Source organism: Elephantulus edwardii, unplaced genomic scaffold (genome assembly GCF_000299155.1).
Source record: "Elephantulus edwardii isolate Elephantulus edwardi_28Jun2011 unplaced genomic scaffold, EleEdw1.0 scaffold00007, whole genome shotgun sequence".
Lineage (NCBI taxonomy): Eukaryota > Metazoa > Chordata > Mammalia > Macroscelidea > Macroscelididae > Elephantulus > Elephantulus edwardii.
Window position 1 is genome coordinate 25,558,523 of NW_006399757.1, and position 22,069 is coordinate 25,580,591.

General features: G+C 40.5%; 1 protein-coding gene across 3 annotated transcripts in view; it reads left to right on the forward strand.

The window, feature by feature from the left end:
- Window positions 1-22,069, forward strand: part of FAM221A (family with sequence similarity 221, member A) — a 37,428-nt gene that overhangs the window by 7,414 nt on the left and 7,945 nt on the right. For all 3 annotated transcript variants that reach the window (XM_006880299.1, XM_006880300.1, XM_006880301.1), the window contains 2 exons: window positions 10,939-11,129; window positions 14,567-14,773. In XM_006880299.1, coding sequence (XP_006880361.1) covers window positions 10,939-11,129; window positions 14,567-14,773 — 398 coding nt within the window. The remainder of the gene's footprint in view (window positions 1-10,938; window positions 11,130-14,566; window positions 14,774-22,069) is intronic.

A 22,069-nucleotide genomic window follows, 5' to 3' on the forward strand; every position in this document is an offset into this window, starting at 1 on the left:
TAGAGAGAACAAACTTGTGAGGTACAAATAGAGGGGTTTTGGGGGTGTTGCTTTCAGGTTTACTGGGGGAGAGGGTGGCAGAAAGTAGCCTAGATAAAATTCTCTGGATACCCTAGGCATTTTTTTTTCCTACCCAGGGGTCAGATGGCACAATCTGGGGACTAAGGAGTTCATCCTGAGGGCCATGACGGCTTGCCCGAGCCGAGGGCCAAGGACAGCCTGCCCCGGGCAGAGGGCGGTGATGGCTTGCCCCGAGCTGAGGGCCGAAGACAACCCATCCCGAGCAGGGCAACACCCGCCATGGGCTGGCTGGTACACTCCCCTCTAATTGCCCCCACACTAATCTGGTCCCCTCACCTGACCAAGGAGTGTGTGGCCAGGGACAGCATCTCCAATTCCAGCACCACCACTTTTACCCCGCCCCATAAGTAGTCATACTATAATTTGAAGTAGGTGTCACTTCCCTCCCCTTTATAAATGGCAAAGGGAACCTGAAAATTGTGAACAGGCTCCCCCCAGGTCTAAACATCTTTTGGCAGAAGCATTCAACAGATCAAAATATGTGGTGCATTTAGGATGTTGGTCCTCTTGGACATGCTGCCACTGTTAAGTGTCATCAAGTAGACAACTCACAGTGACTTTCAACAATCCATTGTATAGGTGATCATCTTTTCTGGTTTTCCAAGGAAACCCAAACCTGCAGGTAGTGGGACACACATCCCCTCCATGGGCGGTGGGGCGTGCGTTTTCTCTTCCATGCCGGAGGCCGGTAGGCATGCACCATCCCCCAGAGCAGGTGACTGGCAGGCGCTCGCCATCTCCTGCGTGTCATCTCCCACGCAGGTGGCCAGTGGGTTCTTATCATCTCCTGTGCGGGTGACCCGCGAGCACACGTCATCTCGTGCACAGGCGACCAGAGAGCTCACATCATCTCTTGGCGGGTGTGCGTCATCTCGTGCACAGGTAGCCAGTGGGCCAGCAGGCGTGCGCCATCCCCCACGTAGGTGACTGGCGGGTACGCACCATCTCCTTGTGTGGGCAGCCCCTGGGCGCATGCCATTTTCTGTGTGGGTGGCTGGTGGGCGCGAGCCATCTCCCAAGTATCATCTCCCATAAGGATGGCTGGCGGGTGCACGTCATCTCACGCACGGGTGACCTGCAGGCGCGTGTCATCTCTCGGCGGGTACGCGTCATCTCTTGGCAGGCGGGCGTCATCTCGTGCGCAGGCAGCTGGTGGGGGTGGGTGCGTGCTATCCCTCTGCACAGCCAGCCGGCTGCGGGCACACTTCATCTCTCGGCATGCGCCGCGCCATCTTGTGTGCAGGCAGCCAGCTGGTGCGCACCATCCCCCAGTGCGGGGTGGCCAGCAAGCGCGCCTTCTCCCACATGGACAACTGGCGGGCACATGCCATTCCCCGTTTAGGGCGGCCAGCGGGCTTGTGTCATCTCGCGCGCGGGCGGCTGGTGGGCTTGCGCCATTTCTTGTGCGGGTGGCCGCCAGGCGAGTGCCATCTTCCATGTGGGTGGCCAGCAAGCACAAGCCATCTCCTGCAAGTCATCTCCCACACAGGCGGCTGGCAGTCGTACTTCATCTCGCTTGGGAGGCCAGTGTCCACCTGCTTCCCCTGCCGCTGCCATCTTGGCTCCAAGAATTCTCCTCGGAACAAGTACACTTTGCTGCAATGTGGCGGCTCCACCATACCAGTCCTGGGGGAGGCCCAGTGCCCACCCTCCATCCTGGGCGAGGGATTCCATAGGTTCCGGCTGTGGGAGCTTCATGGAGCTGCAGCTGCGGTGAGACGCAGTGTGGGCTCTGCGGGAGGGGGTTGGAAGCTGCGGCACTCACCCATTCTTCCTTGGAAATCCTTGAATTCCTGTTGTTGAGCCTCAATCCTCACTGAAGACCAGTCATCAACTGTTTAACTGTTCAATAAACAGAAGTCTGTAGAGGGTCATAATGGCCCTTTTCCAAGTGGTCCGCTGCTCCCGCAGCTCACCACGTTGTCTTTGCCTCCACCGCCATCTTGGATCTCCGAGATTGAGATTCTTAATAGCTTCAGTTTGCTTGGCTCCACAGTCAACACTCTTGGTACCAGCAGCCAGAAAACAAAAAGATGAATTGCACTGGCAAAGTCTGCTGTCAGAGACATCTCCAGAGGACTGAAGAGCAATGATGTCAGTCTAGAGACTAAGGTGTGTCTAATCCAGGCCATGGTTTTTGCAATTATGTGCTATGCATCAGAAAGCTGGGCAGTGAATAGGGATGATAGAAGGAGAACTGATGCCTTTGAGCAGTGGTGCTAGAGAAGTGTATCCAACCTATTGGCTGCTAGGAGAACAAACAGGTTCGTGCTAAAGAGGGTAAAACCAGACTGCTCCTTGGAGGCAAGGATTTTGAAGCTTTGTCTGATATACTTTGGGACATATTGCAAAGAGGGGCCAGTCTTTGGAGAGGGACATCATGCTTGGGAGGATGGAGGAATAGTGCAAGAGAGAAAGACCCTCGATGAGATGGCTTGATTCAGTGACTGGGCTAATAGAGCAGAGAAAATAAGGTTGGCTCAGGATAGAGCTTGGTTCAGAGCTGTTGTACATAGGGTCACTATGACTTGTAAGTAACTCAATGGCACATACCTATAACAATATTAATAAATTCTTAATAAACTGTGTTATGCAGATAAGTAAAACCTTGCTTGCTGAAAGTGAGGAGGGCTTGAAGCACTTGTTGCAGAAGATCAAAGAATGCAGCCTTCGGTATAGATTGCATCTCAATGTCAAGAAAACAATGATTCTTACCACTGAACCAATAAGCAACATTATGATGGATGGAGAAGAGATTGAAATTATCAAAAGCCTCATCTTGCTTGGATCCACAATTAACACTCTTGGTATAAGCAGTCTGGAAATAAGAAGACACATTGCCCTGAAAAATCTGCTGTTAGGGACCTCTCCACATTTCTGAGGAGTAATGATGTAAGTTTGAGGAATAGGGTGCATCCGATTCAGGCCATATTTTCCAATCACTTGCTATGCATTTGAGAGCTGGATAATGAATGAGGATGACAGGAAAAGAACTGCTGCCTTTGAGCTGTGGTGGTGTTGGTGAAAAGCACTGAACATCCCATGGATGGTCAAAAGAACAAACAGATGTGTCTTTGAGAGGGTGCAGCCGGAGTGCTCTTTGGAGACAAGAATGATGAAGGTTGGCCTCACATACTTTGGTCATGTTTCTAGGAGGCGTTCCTTAGAGAGGAACATGATGCTAGGAAGGGTGGAGTGTTGGCGAAAAAGAGGAAGACCATTAACCAGGTGGCTTGACACGGTGACTGCCACAATGGGCTCTCGTGTGTCCGGAAGTGGGAGAATGGAATAGGCTAGAACAGGGTTCATATCTTTTGTTCATAGGATAGCTATGAGTTGTACTTGACTCGAGGTCACCTAACAGTAACAACAGCAGCTATATTAATCTATGAATTTAGGGGTAAATTAATTAAAATACTAATGAATTTGAGCTAAGGGAATTATTTTGGTTGATTGATTTTTTTTGTTATATTTGTATTAACAATCCATTTAACATCTATTAAAGAAAATATGAAGCTACTTGTATACCTCATAGCATCTTAAATGTATCCACCTGGTATTGTAAAATTTTAAATATAAGTAATTGGGGATTGATTGTTGTTGTTGTTATGTGCCATCGAGTCGCCTGTGACTCATAGCGACCATATGTACAACAGCCCTAAACTCCACTCTGTCCTGTGTGTCAGTCGCACTGTCTCTGACACTCCCATCCCAATTATCCCAGTCACTGAATCAATCCACCTCATAGAGGGCCTTCCCCTCCTGCGCTGTCCCTCCACCCTCCCAAGCATGATGTCCCTCTCTAAGGACCAGTCTCTCCTCACAACATGTCCAAAGTATGTTAGACGGAGTCTCAGAATCCTTGCCTCCAAGGAGCCACCCGGTTTAACCCTTTTCAGGACAAATCTGTTTGTTTTCCTAGCAGTCCATGGTATTCTCAATACTCTTCTCCAGCACCACAGCTCAAAGGCATCAATTCTCCTTCTATCCTCCCTAGTCAGAAGTCCAGGCTGGGTGTAGAAGGGTTCATGGTACTAGAGATATTGTAGTTGATGTTAGATGGATCCTGGCTGAAAGAAGGGAATACCAGAGGAATGTCTATCTGTGTTTTATTGACTATGCAAAGGCATTTGACTGTGTAGATCATAACAAACTATGGTTGACTCTGAGAAGAATGGGAATCCCAGAACACTTGATCGTTCTAATGCGAAACTTATACTTGGACCAGGAGGCAGTCGTCAGAACAGAGCAAGGGAACACTGCATGGTTCAAAATTTGGAAGGGTGTATGCCAGGGATGCATCCTATCTCCATACCTTTTCAACCTATATGCAGAACAGATTATCCGGGAGGCTGGGCTCTATGAGGAGAAATGTGGGGTCAAGATTGGTGGACGACTTATCAACAATCTGCGTTATGCGGATGACACAACCCTGCTTGCTGAAACTGAAGAGGACCTGAAGCGCCTGCTGCAGAGCGTCAAGGACTGCAGCCTACAATATGGATTGAGGCTCAATGTCAAGAAGACAAAGATTCTCACCACTGGACCAATTGGCAGCATCAGGATGGATGGTGAAGAGATTGAGATTGTACACAGCTTTAGTTTGCTTGGCTCCATAGTCAACAGTCTTGGCACCACCAGCCAGGAAATTAAAAGGCACATTGCCATGGGAAAGTCTGCTGTTAGGGACCTCTCCAAAGTACTGAAGAGCAATGGTGTCTCTCTGGGGACTAAGGTGCGTCTGATACAGGCCATGGTCTTCGCAATCACTTGTTATGCATCAGAGAGTTGGACAATGACCAAAGAGGATAGAAGGAGAATTGATGCCTTTGAGCTGTGGTGCTGGGGATTGATTAGTGAAGTTAAAATGCAGTGCATATGTGCCATCTTCACAATTTCTGACACTCTAAAACCCATTGCTGGGGTCACTGTGTCAATCCTCCTGGTTGAAAGTCTACCTCTCTTTTGCTGTCTCTCTACATTCCCAAATGTGATGTCCCTCTTGCTTCTAGCAAGATGCCCAAACTATGTGAGACAAAGCCTCATCATCTTTGCTTCCAAGGAGCACTCTGGCTGGTTTGCACTGTCTCCAAGACATATCAGTTTGTTCCTTTGGCAATCCGTGGGATATTCAACACTCTTCTCTAACATCACCATTCAAAAACATCAATTCTTCTGTCATCCTTATTTATTGTTCTGCTTTCAGAAAAAAGCATACAGCCTAGTCCTCAAAGTGACATCATTGTTCTTAAATAATTTGAAAAGATCCTTGACTATAGACTTTCCCAGAGCAATATGTTTTCTGATCTCTTGGCTGTGAGTCCCAAGTATATATACTGTGGATCCAAGTAAGGTGAAGTCATTGACAGTCTCAACATTTTCTCACGAGAAAAGGTCTCACAGTCATTATATTTTAAATTTTAGACAGACTTAAAATAGAAGAAAAAACCTGCAATGTCTACCATCTTAGAAGTACATGTTTTTGAAAGTAGGATATCTGATTTTCACTTTTTTTCTAAAAGTATTAAGGGCACGGGATCCTTTTAGTAGATTTTATTTCATTTCCTCTTTGCTTATGAGGTGTGTAGTTTTGTTAACTCAAGATATCACAGTTCAAGTTCTGAGAGTCTAAGAGTTTAATTTTCATATCCTTGAGTTTCTGAAGGTGACAATGGCTACTGTCAACTTTAGAAAGATGGTCTTGTTAATGACTACATAACAACAAGATTCAAAGGGAAATCCTCTGACTCAACAGACAGTTCAAGAGGTTGCACTATTCTCCATTAGTACTGACATTTATTCTAATATTAATGTTCAAAAACTTTTCAAATTTTTCTACCTGTTTCTGTAGAACAACAACAAAATATACATAAGTTCCTGAATTCTGAAAAGAACCTTAATTCTTACAGCCCAACTGTCCAACCGCAATAGAATGGATTGAAAAAATTATGGAACATTCACATGATGGAATACTACACAGCACACAGGAGCAATGATTTTGTAAATTACTACCTAACTTGGAAATGACTGGAGAACATTATGCTAAATGAACTAACTCAGATCCACAAGGACAAATACTATAGAAGACCTTTATTGTAGAAGGAATATGAGGATCCAAGGGGGTGGGGGAGGAGCAGAGGGCTGAGGATGGGTTGGGGGTGAGGAGGCGTTAATCATAAGGTTGCACAATTTGATGGGTGGAGGGAGGGTGTGTGTGTAGAAATGGGAAAGATCCAGTGTGAAAAACAATGTATATGAATTTTGTAAATAAACCAGTATAAAATTAAAAAAAAGAAAATTCAATTTTATTGTCCTCAACAAGTATGGACTATCAACATACCAACTCTGTTGTGGTTAAAAGTTTTAAAAGACTCTTTTTTTGGGGGGAATTTTTCTAGCTCCTTGTCACTGCTTATTCCAGTAATTAAATATGACAGTTTAGCAAGAAAGATTCAGAATAATATAGAGAACAATACTTTTCACCTTCTACCTGTTAAAAGAGATTTAATATACAGCTTTTTCTTCTTTATCTCCAAATTGTTTTGACTCATAGCAGACCCTCTAAATGGTTTCTAGGGCTTTGAAACCCACAGGAGGAGACTTTCCATTTCTCTCTGTGCTGCTTGTGAATTTTTCTGGTGCAGTTATAAATAGACAAACAAAACCCTTTCATTTTGATTCAGCTGAATCATTAGGGTATTTAAATTTAATTTGTATATATTTTCTTGCTGACAGTTTATTTGCAGACATATACCAGCTAGGCAGAATTTCATTTAGCCCAAAAGAAACACACTTTTGTTTTCTGTTTACCCCATTGATTTCAATCTCATAACTCTTGTACAATGGAGCCTGCCACTTTCACATAACCAATTTTCCCTTTTTATAGTTGTGAATGTTTTAGGTAGGGAGTTCTGGTGGGTTTTATGGTTAAGGAGCTGTGCTGTAATATGGAAGGCACACAATTCAAATCCATCAGCTGCTCCCCAGGAGAAAGATGGGCAATCATCTCCTGGGCAATTAAACTGCCTCTGAAAAACCATTGGTAGGTCATCTATAGGTCCGTCCAGATTTGACAACACACAACAACAATATTTTATTTGGGGGCTGTGGGAGGTTCAATGATAGAATTTTCATCTTCCATGTAGGAGCCCTGAGTATGAATCCCATTCAATGTACTTCAAGTGTAGCAAGTACATGTCAGCAGAGTCTTGCAAGTTGCCACAATACGGAGTAGTTTTCACTGAAGCCTCCATACTCAGCTAGACTAGAAACAAAAGCCTCGTGATGCAACTCCAATATATCAATCAGGAAAAACCCTGTAGATCACTATGGTCTGATCCCTTGTTAGGGGTGACAGTGAACGGGGCTGATTTGACACTGCTACAGGTAAGCTGGGGATGATTTGACTGTCAATGGTTTGATCCTCTGTTAGGGGTTACCATGAACTGGGGATGACTTGACTGTGGCTGACAATATTTTAGTTACTTAAGCATGCTCAATTTCAACATCAGCAGTCTCTCTATAACTATCTATAGAGTATCAGTGAATCAAAATTTTATTCTGGGGGCTGTGATTTGCTCAATATCAGCACAGCACTGTTGAACTATTTTTGCAACAGTTAATTAACTGACTCTGCCTTTTTGACAAAAGCAGGTTGTTATTTTTAATTTTTTTAACCACATATTAAATACAGAAGACAGACATTATTATGTCACATACAGTAGGCCTCTTTTCCCAAAGAAATCATTTCAGTGTCATTTTGTTTTGTGGGTTTTTAAAAAAATCTTTTAGTTATAATTTTATTATATATGAAAAAATTACCAGTGAAGAGATGCATAGGCCAAGCAAGGTCTAGAAGAGTGGAACTTCAGTGTCCCAAAAAGAGGAGTGTTATTCTCGCCAGCATTGATGTTTTTTATCAACCAGCAAGTTTCTTCCATAAACATACTTATCCGGGATATGGAACATTGAGTGGCCAGGTTAGGGGGAAGGGAAAACTCCAATTTCTGCTCTTTCCTTTACTACTCTTCTCTTTGAACTAATTTTGTTTTTATCTTTTATATATTATATTCTCTGAAAACATTTGGTGAATGAATTTTATTGCTAAAGAGTATATAAACTGTTGTTCAGGAATTTTTATATATAGAGAGAGCTATTTTAATATTGCTAGTTATGAGAGGAGCAGATGAGTTGTGGGGGTGGTGGCAAAGTATGACTTCTGCCCACTTCATAAAGAGGAACTGTCCTAATCTATAATGTCCATAGCAGCAAACAGCTGCTCAGCAGACGTTCCACCTTTCATGCTCTTGCACGTATTTCTACCAGTCATTTAGGTCTGATACTCATTGTTAACTTACAAACTTAACTCACAGTTTTAGGGTATTGAGAAGGGGGAGGCAAAGAATGTCACTCAAAGCAACTCCAGGTTTTAGCTCAGTAGTCTCAAGGACAATTCCTCAATTAGTCCAGGCTCTGGTTTCAGTTTGGCAATCAGCTTTTCCTTCCATTGTTTGGCAAGAACAGCAAAACTTTTAACTGTGGCCTTTATCTCAGGGCTCCTCTGGTTACACTTTGCCACAGTTTCTCCACAGCAATGCCACAGACTTTCCACCACCATCACCAAGGTCTTGGCACCAGGGTCTTGTTCTTACCACAATCTCGTTCTCATCAGGGTCTCACCAAATTCTTGCTCTAATTTCCCTCAAGTCTTGATGCTCAGTGTGGGAAGCACTGCCTTATCCTAGTTCCACAGGTGTTGATGATTTGCAAGGCCATGTGTCTGTAGGTAAGGTAGTTGGAAGCCAAAGGGAGCGAATGTAATGACTAGAAAAGCCATCATTTAAGCTAATACTGCAAAGTATTATTCCTCCACCCCTGCTATTTATTTAGTCTTTTTATGAAGCAAAAGGTAAAGGATTCAAAAATAATATCACCAAAGCATGTGTTTCCAATTAAGATCAGACACAAGTTTTACAAGTAAGTAAACAGCAGCAGAACACCTATACTAGTTGATTCTTTGGAGAAGTTGGCAGAATGACTGGATTTAGGAACTTTATTAGGTTGATTTTAAGAAGTGGAATCAAATAGAAAAGCAGCCTTTTCCATCCCAATCCTAGAGGTCAACTGTAGGGAAGCGATATCCAAATTTGAAGACTAGGTAAGGTGACTGGATTAAAGAAGCAGGAGTACCTGATGTAGGAGACAGCACAGAAATGGTTGCTAAGTCCTGAGTGAAGAATTTTGTTTTCTTTCTTGGATAAAGAAAATATAAAAGTACCTAAATGCCAAGGAAAATGTTCTTCTTGTGATGAGGAAGCCACATAATTCATTAAACGCAAGAGATTTCTCAGGGCCAGCCTGTCTGCTGGCCCCAAGGCTTGTTTACTGGGATGTGCCTCACTCCACCATATTCGCTCCTTTCATGATAATACTATCTTTGTGGGAAAAACTCTTAAGTATATTTACAAAAAGTAAACTTTCTGGGTTAAACAATTGGTCTTTTAAAATTTCTTAAAATATTATTAAATGTGTTTGCTAGCATTATGAGAGTTTTTATTTTAGAAAAATATTTTGCTAAGTGAAAAATATCTTACTGTAAGTTTAACTTGCATTTCTTTGATGTTCAGAATCTAATTTTATTTTACTTAACACATTATGAAATATAAGTGTATGTGTAAGTAAAAAATGATAGTGTTTTAACAAGGAGCATTGGCTTTAAGAAAGTTGAAAAATCATTCAACAATGCTGTGCCTACATTAACAAAGCATAGCTCTCAGAATCAAATTTTGATTCATGATGCTCTGCAAATGGTTATAGAAAGAAAGATTTACGTTGGAAAAAGTTGATATTTTTTAAAAAGTTGAAATATAAATTACATTGAAAAGAAATTCTAATAGGTTTATTAAGCTTAATTTAAGTAATGAGGTTTTGCAAATGCATTTTAGTCATACATATTGATTTAAGAAATTCTATAAAGAAACTTCTTAATTTGTATTTCTACTTTAAAGACTCTGTAGTGCTAAGTATTTTAAGGGAATTATATAAATTTTATATGTTACTTGAGAATTCTTAAACAACTACAAAGAAAAATCTAAAAGGGGGTCAGCTTTTCTTTGACCAAAGCAAAAAAGCTGATCAACATTTTACCAGACATGAAACCATTGTTGTTGAGTAGATTCTGACTCATAGTGACCCTTTAGAGTAAAACTGCCCGGTAGAGCTTCTAAGGCAGTGAATCTCGTATGGAAGCCGACTATCAGGTTTTCCACATGCAAAGCAAACTTCAATTAATTGCTGATTACTTAGCCAGGGTGCTATCAGATCCCCTAATTTTGCATTTGTTGTTATGTGCCATTAAGTCAGGACCTTCCAATGAATTTTCAGAGACTGTAAATCACATAGGAGGAGATTGCCCATCTTTCTTCTTTGGAGCTGCTGGTGGATTTGAACAGCCTGTTTTGGGGTTGGCAGTGCATTTAGATACTGGCTTATTACCCTGGACTGGATAAGGCAATTGTTTGTCCTTTAAGGTCACTATGAGTTGCAGTTGATTTAACAGGAACAGGTAGATGGTGCAAACTATTAACATACTTGAGTAACATAAAGAAAGGCACTTTAGCACAAAGGCCGAAAAGTCACTTGTTGATAACTCTACAGAACACATTCTGTTCTGACACACATATGGCCTCTGAGATGTAGACTCAACACTAACTGCCAAAAAAAGTACAAGAAAGCAAACTAAAACCCAAGAATAACAGTATTTAATTTTGATAACTCATATTTACATTTAACAGGAAAGAAATTGTAAATTTTTTACAGCCTTCATTGTTTTATATTTATTCCCTTTTATTTTTTTAGATACAAACAACATAAAACTGACTTTGAAACGATGCCACAGCAGCGCCCCATCAGTCTGCCCTGCCGAGTGACTGGCTGCCCTTGCAGGGCTTACCTTTACGTCCCTTTGAATGGCACGCAGCCCATACGCTGCAGGTGCAAGCACTTCGCGGATCAGCACAGTCCTTTGCCTGACTTTCTATGCACTGCGTGTGAGTTACACTGATAAAAATACACAACATTGTGCTGTGACTTTTCAAATAGTACTTTGAAAGCAAATTTCTATAGCTTAGTGTTTTTAATTCTTTTAGATGTTCTTTTTAAAAAATTTTTTTGAGCTTTTTGGTATTTTTTTTTATTTTTCTTCTAGTTTATTTACAAAATTCGAATACAAATTTGAACAAATTCTTTCAATTTCTCTCACCATCCCACCCATCAAACTGTACAATCCAATGATTAATCCCCCCTTCCCCCTGCACATCCTCATCTCTCTGCTTCCAGCCTCTGCCATCCCTCCTGGATTCTTATACTCATTCTATATAATAATGGTTTTATACAATATTTATCCTTAAGGGACTGAGTTAGTTCACTCAACATAATGCTCTCCAATCTCTCCCAAGATAGGTAATATTTTACAAAGTTATTGCTCCTGCGTGCTGCATAGTATTCCATTGTGTGAATATACCATAATTTCTCAATCCATTCATTTGTGGTTGGACATTTGGGCTGTTTCCAAGTTCTTGCGATGGTGAATAATGCAGCTATGAACATTGGTATACAAATCTCAGTTTGTACCTCAGCTCTCATATTTTCAGGTGTATTCCAAGTAGTGGAATAGCTGGGTCATATGGAATTTCTATGTTCGTCTTTATGAGGAAGTGCCAAACTGCCTTCCAGAATGGTTGCACCATTTTACAATCCCACCAACAATATGTAAGAGTTCCTTTCTTGCCACATCCTCTCCAACATCTATTACTTGCTGCCTTGTTGAACGTTGACACTCTTACTGGAGTGAGATGGTACCTCATTGTGATTTTGATCTGCATCTCTCTTATTGCCAGTGATTTGGAGCATTTCTTCATGTGTCTGTTTGCCATTTAAATATTGTTCTCTGTGAAAATTCGTTCCATGACGTTTGCCCATTTTGTAATTGGGTTATCAGTCTTTTTCTTGTGGAGGCCCGGGAGTATTCGGTGAACTTTTGTTATAAGACTCTTGTCTGAGATGCTATTACCAAAAGTTTTTTCCCAGTCTGTAGGTTTTATTTTCACTCTGTTGGGGAAAGTTTTTGATGTGCATAGAGATTTAATCTTTAGAAGGTACTATGCATCAATTTTATCCTCTTTGGATTGTGCATTTCTGGTTGTATATGGCAGTCTTTATACTTTGGACTAGTGCTTCTAAGCTTGACTCCAGTTTGTCTCTTAAGAACGTTATGGTTTTGGGCTTTACTCCCATCCACCTTGAGTCGATTTTTGTGTATGGTGTGAGATGTAGACCCTATTTCAGTTTTATGCAGGTGGAAGTCCAGTTTTGCCAGCCCCTTTTGTTAAAGAGGTTATCATTTCACCATTTGAGAGAGCTTTGATTTCCTTGTCAAATATCTGTTGACCGTAGATAGCTGGGTGTATTTCTAATAGCCAACCACAAATTGAGATACTTGGGGGTGAACGTAACTAGAGATACAAGAGACCTATACAAAGAAAACTATAGAGCATTTCTGAAAGAAACAATATATATAAAAGACTTAAAAAAATAGAAAAATGTGCCCTTTTCATGGATAGGAAGACTCAATATGGTGAAAATGACAATCCTACCAATAGCAATCTACATGTTCAATGCAATCCCAATCTAGATATCAAATGAATTTTTGAAGGAGATTGAAAGGGAAATTATCAAATTTATTTGGAGAGACAAGAGACCCTTTATAAGCAGAACACTTCTGAGAAACAAAAATTAGGTTGGAGGTATAACACTCTATGACCTGAAAACCTACTGTACAGCAGTGGTATCCACAACAGCATGGTATTGGTACAATGACAGGCACATCAACCAATGGAACAGAATTGAGAACCCAGAAATAGATGTTCTTAATGTACCTTTGTACCAGTTTGATTCAGTAGTAGTATCAGTATTAAACAACTAGAAAAACTGAATGATTAGATGTTCTAAAGTTTTATTTTTGTGGAAAACCACAGTTGTTTATATGCCTTTTACTTATAATGGTGCAATGGTTAAGTACAACGGAAAGGTCAGTGAGTCCAGCAGCCACTCTGTGTTATGCAATACCTGGAGATCTGTTCTGTAAATATATACAGTCTAGGCATCCTATGAGACACTTCTGTTCTGTCTAATGGAGTCACTGTGAGTTGAAATTGTCTCAACAACACATAACAACAGCAGATGTCATACAACCATATCTTGGTTGCAAATGAGATTCATTCCTGTATCTTTAATGCTTTGTAGGTCAGTAGAATCAAATGCATATGGTTAGCCTTACTTATCGATGCAGTGAATGATTTGTTGACACTAATATTTCAAGAATTTTAAAGTTAGGGCAAATTTACATAATGTTAAAAGGCCAGTATGAATTGTCCTTAAGTCAGACATTTGTATCCCAGGGACTGTCTGGAATTCAGATAGTTCAGGTCATTTTAAAGAAGTTCTGTCAGAAGTTTTTTAATAGTAGGAGTTTACATAACTAAATTTTATTTACTGATTCTTGAAAAGAATTCTACGAGTAAAATTGTTTTTATAATTTGCTGCTAGATAATTTTGTTATGGCCTAAAGTAGTCAAACCAATTACAACATGACTTTTTTTAACCAATTAGAAGAACTAGGTAAAATATGTATAACAAAGAATTTACCATTATAACTATTTTTACTTGTATTACTCAGTGACTTTGACAACATGACATCCACCATGTGGTCTAAGCAGTAGCAATATCTGTTTACAAAAGTTTTTATCACCCTAAAGAATAACTCAGTACCCTTTAAACAATAATTCTCCTATCATCCCAAACCCTTATAATAACAGATATGGTGCTATCTGAATGCATTTACTTATTCTAGATACTTCACACAAGTGTGATCATGTAACATTTGTCCTTTTGTGTTTGATTTATTTTTCTTAACATGATGCTGTTAAGAGTCATCCCTTTTGTTGCATGTTTCAGTGCTTCTTTCCACTTTTATTCCTCAATAATACTTGGTCCCATGCTTCCTGTTTCTGTGGTTATGCTTTCCAATGTAGCTTTTATGAGTTGTTTCACATAGAGGTTTCCATATTGTCTCTTTGCTTGGTCTTGGCTCTTGCACCGTCCCTACCACAGCAGCTTCTAACTCAGAATTTGAGGAAAGGTCTCACACTTAAAGGGAAGCACTTCAGTGATTAACTTTTAGTTCTAGTTGGCTTTTCTAGTACATACATGGTTTGTTTTTTTTTTAAACCCTTTTCTGTCACACAGTCCCCTGACTACTTTGCAACTTTCAGAAATGAGAGAAATGGCTGGGAGATGAGTCCAGGAGCTGGAAATAAGAATTTCAGAGGACAGAGCCTCAAGGACCCTTCCAGAACTTTGGCCAAATCCAGGAGTCCATGTCCCTAGATCTTAAAAAAGCTTAACTTACTTTCATGTCTTGACTTAGGTTCAAAGTGTTCAGGATTTCACAGCAGCTTCACTTGTACTTGTGGTCAGCCTGCATATACTCATGAAACAGTAGTGGAAACAAAACAAGAAAGACTGGCTCAGGGAAAACCTGTAGGACGGGATGTTCCGTATGCAGCCATGGGAGGATTAACTGGCTTCAGCTCACTGGCAGAAGGCTACATGCGATTGGATGACAGTGGAATTGGTAAGTGACATTACATGAAATGTAGTTTAATAAATTGTCTTCATGTGTTAACAATTGTGAAGTCTTTTATTTTTTTCAGGTAGCATTGGTGGTATAGTCTTGTAGGGGATTGCTAACCCAAAGGCTGCACCTCTCTGGTGGTTTGACTCCACCAGCTGCTGCTCTGTGGGAGAGATGGACAGTCTCCTCCCATGTGATTTACACCCTTAGAAAGCTTGCTTGCTGGAGAGTCCACTATGAGTAGGTTCTAACTCAACAACAGTACGTTTCTCAGTTTGAGTGTTAGGACTTTGTAGTCTCTTTTTTTTAAAATAATATTTTGTTTTGCACTGGTTTACTTACAAAGTTTGTATACGTTGTTTTTCACACTGCATCTTTCCCATTTTTTACCCATCCCTCCCTTCACCCATCAAATTTTGTGACCCCATGATTAACCACCCCTTCACCCACCCCACCCTGCCTATCCTCACCCCTCTGCTTCCCTCCTCGCCCCTAATGGTCTTTATTATTATTATTACAGTAATGGTCTTATACAGTATTTGTCCTTATGGGACTAAGTTAGTTCACTTAGCATAATGCTATCTAGTCCCTCCCAAGTTAGGTAGTAATTTATAAAATCATTGCTTCTGTGTGCTGCATAGTAATCCATTATGAGCATTTTATAGTTTTCTTGATGCTCTCCCCCCAAATACATTCTCTCATGTGAATTTTTTTTTGTTTTTACAAGAAGTTTTTATTGATGTTATCCGTAATGTTATTGTAAACTCACTGCCATTGAGTCAATTCTATCTTATAGTGTCTCTAGGACTGAGTAGAACCGTCTATGGAGTTTCTGGGGCTGTAAATATGTTTCCTCTTTTTAAAAAATGGTCATCATGCAATCATTTATATATATTTTATTTTATAACATTAAAATTGATCAATGCCATTTATTACAGTTTCATCAGATCCTCACTGTGCCTTGTCTTTCCCTTCATCCCATGTATCCACTAATCTCTGCTGAACTAACATTTCCCTCCCGCACCCTCTGCCCTGCCCTTTTCCTCTTCCCCATTAGATTAGTTATACATGTCTTGTTCCAAATTGTTAATTGCAGTACGTATGTTGTCCATTCATTCTGGGCCGATTTTCCCTTTCCCTAGCCCATTATAGTGTTCTATTTCTGCTCTCTTTGTCTCCCATCCTCCAATAATAATTCCTCCTATTCCTCCCCAACCCCCAAAAGGATGTTTTCTGCATGGTTTGTCTCCATGTCATTGTCCATAGGACTCTGAGAACCTGTAGGAATATGCAGGCAAATTCCCTCCTATTTTTATATTTTAGGCTAGGGTGGAGTTAGTTGACTTGGCTGCCTTCCAGATGCCAGCTGTGGGATGACATCAAGGCTGTAGTTAATGAAGAGGGGAAAAGGTCATTATAAAGACAGAGGAGAAAGAAAAAAGCAAAATGGATGTCAGAAGGAAGTCTGAAAATATCACTAGAACACCAAGAAATCAAAATAAAGGGAAGAGATGCTGGCGTAAAAGAGCTGAACAGATTTCAAAGGACAGTTCAAGAAGATAAAGTATTGCAACAGAATATAAAAAGAGCTGGAACTGGAGAATAAAAAGGAAAGCTGTAAGGACTGAAAAAAGAAATTCAGACCTTGCGTTGCAGTAGTGAGATGCTATAGGCAAAATCTTGAATGGTCCGGGAAACATCAAAAGATGGAAGAAATACAGAGTCACTGTATCAAATAGAATTGGTTGACACTGAAATATCTCAGGAAGTATCATATGATCAAGAGCCAATGGTAATGAAGGAAGAAGTTCAAGTGTCACTGAAGGTATTGGCAAAATATAAGGCCCTAGGAGCTGGTGGAATACCAATCAACACATTTCAACTAACAGATGTAGTCTTGGATGTGCTCACCAGTCTATACCTAGAATTTTGGAGGACAGCTGACTGGTGTCTGTCTAGAAGAGATTAATATTTGTTCCCATTCCCAAGAAAGGTGATCCAACAGAATGTAGACATTATCAAATAATATCAGTAATATCACATGCAAGTAAAATATTGCTGAAGAGCACCCCAAAATAGCTAGAGCCACTGACAGAGAAATTCCAGAAGTTTAAGCTGGATTTACAAGAGGCCATGGCACCAGGGATATGATTGCTGGTATCAGATAGATCCTTGCTGAAAGCAGAGGGTATAAGAAGAATGTATATTTGTGTTTTATTGACTGCACAAAGACATTTGACTATGTGGATCATAACAAACTATAGCTAACATTGAGAAGAATGGGAATTCTAGAACACTTAATTATTCTCATATGAAATCTATATCTAGACCAGGAAGTCTAAGCAGAGCAAGGGAACACTGCATCGCTTAAAGTCAAGGAAGGGTTATATTCCTTCTCATACCTATTCAATCTGTATGCTGAGCAATTAATTCAAGAAGCTGGAGTTTATGAAGAAGAATGTGGCATTAGGATTGGAGGAAGATTTATTACCAACTTATGTTAAGCAAATGATCCAACCATGTTTACTGAAAATGAAAAGGATTTAAAAGGCTTGCTGTGGAAGATCAAAGATTACAACCTTCAATGTGGATTACATTTCAACATCAAGAAAAGAGTCCTCATCACTGGGTAATATGCAGTAATATGATAGATATAATAGGGGGAAAGATAGAAATTGTCAATGACTTCTTACTTGGACCACAACCAACAGTTAGTTAGTTAATTAGTACTGTTGTTGTTGTTGTTATGTGCTGTTGAGTTGTTTGCGACAGCCCAAAACCTACTCTATCCTGTGCCAATCGCATTGCCTCTGACACACCCATCCCGATTACCCGTCACTGAATCAATCCACCTCATAGAGGGCCTTCCCCTCCTGCTCTGTCCCTCCACCCTCCCAAGCATGATGTCCCTCTCCAAGGACCCATCCCTCCTTGCGACATGCCCAAAGTATGTCAGATGAAGCTCCAGAATCCTTGCCTCCAAGGAGTAGCCTGGTCTAACCCTCTCCAGGATGAATCTGTTTGTTTTCTTGGCAGTCCATGGTACATTCAGTACTTTTCTCCAGCACCACAGCTCAAAGGCATCAATTCTCCTTCTATCCTCCCTAGTCATTGTCCAACTCTCTGATGCATAACAAGTGATAGCAGTCAAGAATTGTGCTTCATTGGGAAAATCTGCTGTCAAGGACCTCTCTAAAGTGTTCAAGAGCAACAATCTCAGTTCAAAGGCTAAAGTGTAACTGATTCAAGCCATAGACTTTTCAATTACTTCCTTTGCATGTGAAAGTTGGGCAGTGCATTAGGATGACAGAAGAACCAATGCCCTTGAACTATGGTGTTGGAGAAGAATATATAATACTCCATGAATTGTCCAAAGAACAAACAAATACTTCTTGAAGAAAGTTCCTTGGAGACAAGAATGGTGAAGTTTTGTCTCAGATGCTTTGGGTATGCTGTCAAGAGGAACCAGTCCCTGGACAAGGACATCATAGAGGGTCAGTGAAAAAGAAGACCCTCAATGAGATGGATTGCCACAGTGACTATAACAATAGGCTTAACTATATCAGAGATGGTGAGGGTGGCACAAGATAGGGCAGAGTTCATATGGTTGTTCTGAGTTGTTGTCTACTTGATAGCACATAACAACAACAACTACACCTGCCTATTGTTTGGCTTAGAGTTTAGTGAGTGGGCTGAGTTCAGTTTCAGGCTTAAGGGGTGACTACGAGTTAAAGTGTTGTGGGAGGGGTTTCCACCAGTCTCTAGTAGTCTTTTTTCTTCTTTTTTTAATTTTTATTTTGAGTTTTGTTTCACATTTTTCTCCTATTCTATCAGAGACCTTCTATTGTGATCCCTTCAGAGTGGTAGTAAGATCACCAATTTCTGCTCATTTAAGCCTCATGAAACGGAAGTTCGTATGGTCTGTTAGCCATTTTGGGTTGATTTTCTTCACTTCTTAATGGTTCTTGGGGAGAGATCAATAGCTGCATTTTAGACGGCCAGCTGCAACTTTCTAAGGCCCCAGTTGTTACTCAGTAAAGTAGGATGTGAGACATTGTCTTTTTGTACTGTCTTATTTATTGCACCAGGAAAGTCTACAGTTAGAGACCTCTCCAAATTATTGAGGAGTAATGATGTCAGTTTGAGGACTAAGGTGCATCTAATTCAGGCCATGGTCTTTCCTATTACTTGTTATGCATCTGAGAGGGTGCAGCGAAATGCTTTTTGGAGGCAAGAATGATGAAACTTCACCACATATACTTTGGGCATGTTGCTAGGAGGGGGGCTATTCCTTGGAGATGAACACGAGCTGGAAAGGGTGGAGGGATAATGAAGGAGAGGAAGACCCTCAATCAAGTGGATTATCAGGATGACTGCTGCAATGGGCTCTTGTGTGTCGGGAAGTGTGAGGATGGTGCAGGATAAAACAGGGCTTGGATCTTTTGTTCATAGGGTTGTTATGAGTCATACTTGACTCAATGGCACCTAACAACAACAGCAACAACATGCCTGTTTATGCTGACATCCCCTGAGACTATGGTACTGAACTTCCATACTCAGCGGCTCATTGCCTCCAGATGTTTGACTATGGCCAAGAAGTTTTTATAACTTTGCCTTCTATTGTTCCTGCTTTATAGAAATCTACTGATAGCACATAAAGATATAGGTGCATTGGAATATCATCTACCAAGCCTTTTTGATTGCGGGTGTAAATTTTAAAAACTGGTATGATGTTTTTGTGCATTTTTCTTATCTAGGTAATTTTACAGCTCAAAACTAAACTCACTGCATCAAGCTCATTCCAATTCATAGCAACCGATTAAATTCCAGAAACAGTTTTGTGATTCACATGAAATATGACTGTTAACGCATGCAAAGTTACAGAAAACTCAATTAATAGAAGCAAAAACTAATGATAATGTTACGATAACAGCTTTGTAGTGCTACTGCAACTGGAAGCACAAAATGGGAGAACTATTGAAAAATAAGTGAGATAATTGGGTAAAGCTTGGTCCAAACCCCAAAACCAAACCCACGGCCTTCAAATTGAATCCCACTTTTTTGTCATCTACACACCACTTCAGGCACTGTGTCACTTAACACCACCCCACTGCCATTGAGTCAGAACCAACTTATAGTTTATTCTCTATTGGGCTTTTGAGGCTATAAATCACACGGGAGGAGATTGCCCAAAGTATGTGAGTTGAAGCCTTATCATCCTTCCTTTAGAGAAGCACTGGGGCTGCACCTCTTTTAAAACAGATTTGTGTGCACTTTAGGCAGTGCATGGTATATTCAGTTTTCTTTTCCACAACACTTCAAAGGCATCAATTCTTTTTCATCTTCCTTATTCACTGTCCAACTTTCATCTGTATATGAATTAACTGAAAATACCATATTCTGGGTCAAGCACATCTCAGCCTTTAAAATGATATCCTTGTCTTTTTGCACTTTAAAGAGATCCTTGGCAGCAAATTTACCAATTGCAATACATAATTTAATTTCTTTTTTTTTAACTTTTTCAAACTCTTTTATTTATCATTTAATTTCTTGACTGCTACATCCCATGGTTTTGACATTATAAATGAACCAAGTTCAAGCAAGAGGCTGTTGGATTAATGAGTTTACATCACTAATGAAATAGAAATCCTTCTGCCTCTGGGTTCTCCCAACACCTGAAATCAGGATACTAACGCTTAAGATTCCTTTTCCTCATTCTCAGTTTTTATCACTTCCCTTCAGGGGACTGAAGGGAGAGATTTTATTTCCCTATACTTTACTCTGCTTTCTGCCACAGAGTAGCAAGTCTAATGGCTTTCTTGTCCTGAAGAGAAGAGATATCTTTTTTATTCTAGTAGTCTTCAGAGTGGGACAACAGGATCCCTTGGGGTACAGTGACTCCTCATATGAGTAGTTTCCATCAATAAATTTTCAGATCAATTTCCAGGTGTATCAAACTTTAAGGTGCCCTTATAGATGGTGGCTGCATGGTAAGGTGTTGTGCTGCCAACCCAAAGGCACATAGTTGGAGTCTAATAGCTGTTCCACTGGAGAAAAATGGCCAATCTCTTCATGTGTGATTTATTATGTCTGAAAACCCACTAGAGTGTCAGTTCTGAGTTGATTCAGCTTCAATGGTTCAGATCAGCATCCTTTAGTTGAAACAATATCAGACTGTAGTGAGCTACACTGCTTATCCAAAGTTATACATTTTCAGAGGCTCGAATCCACCAACTGCTACTGAATAGAAAGAAGTGCAGTCGCATCCTGTGTGATTTATAGTCTCAAAAGCCCAATAGAGGGTCAGCTACAAGTTGGTTCTGACTCGATGGCAGTGTTTGTGTGTATTTTTTTTGTGTGTGTGTGTAGTGACACAAGTGCATGAAGTATTGTACTAATAAGAAAAAAGCTGGATTCCATTTGAAGGCAGTGGGTTTGGTGTTGGGGTTTGGACCAAGCTTTACCCAATTATCTCATCATATTTATAAAACAACATCATTTTCAATACCCATGGGGCACTTGGGAGGCTGCTGTGTTAGCTCTGTGTAGTAGAGCATTCTGCGGCTTGGGGATTGGATATATAGGTGGAAGACATTTATGGGATTTGTGCATCTATAACAAGTGTGTGGTTACCAAGTTCTGGTTGCCTCTGGGAGACCAAATTACAAGTAAGACGGTGTTGAGTATTTGAAATGAGTAGTATGTGCAGATGGCAGTGCAAAGACTTGAAAGAAGAAGAGATGAATTACATGTTCCCTCAAGTCATGTGCGATGGGAGCTGGGGACAGAGAGGGGAAGGAGTGGGAAAGACTAAACAATTGTCCCTTACTGTTTACACTAAGTTGCAATGAAAGTGAAAACTGACAAGGACTAAACTAGTAGTATGGGACTAAAAGTTTATTTGTTTCCTCTATCTGTGGTGTGGGGGGTGGTTGTGGGGATACGTGGTAAGCAGTGGTTTGAGAAGAAGATAGAGTATTTATAAATGTTTCCTGCAGCTTCTTTTTAGCACAAAAGACAATATATTTAACAGTTGTCTTTGTAGTTTGGAGTTGTAGATATTTTTTCATCACAAAGGGGTTATAGGTTTTTTAATTTTAGTTTTCCTATTTTGGGTTCTCTTTAGATGATTTCCTAGTGAAGAGTATAATAAAAAGAAGGATCTGCTCTTCCTTCTTCAGTTACAGTAATGTTCTTAAGACATTTTATATCTCTACTGCCATGCAGTTAGTTATATTAGTGCATAGTGGGGTTTTCCCTGTGAAAAAATGTATCTGAATTGGGCTAAGAAATCCA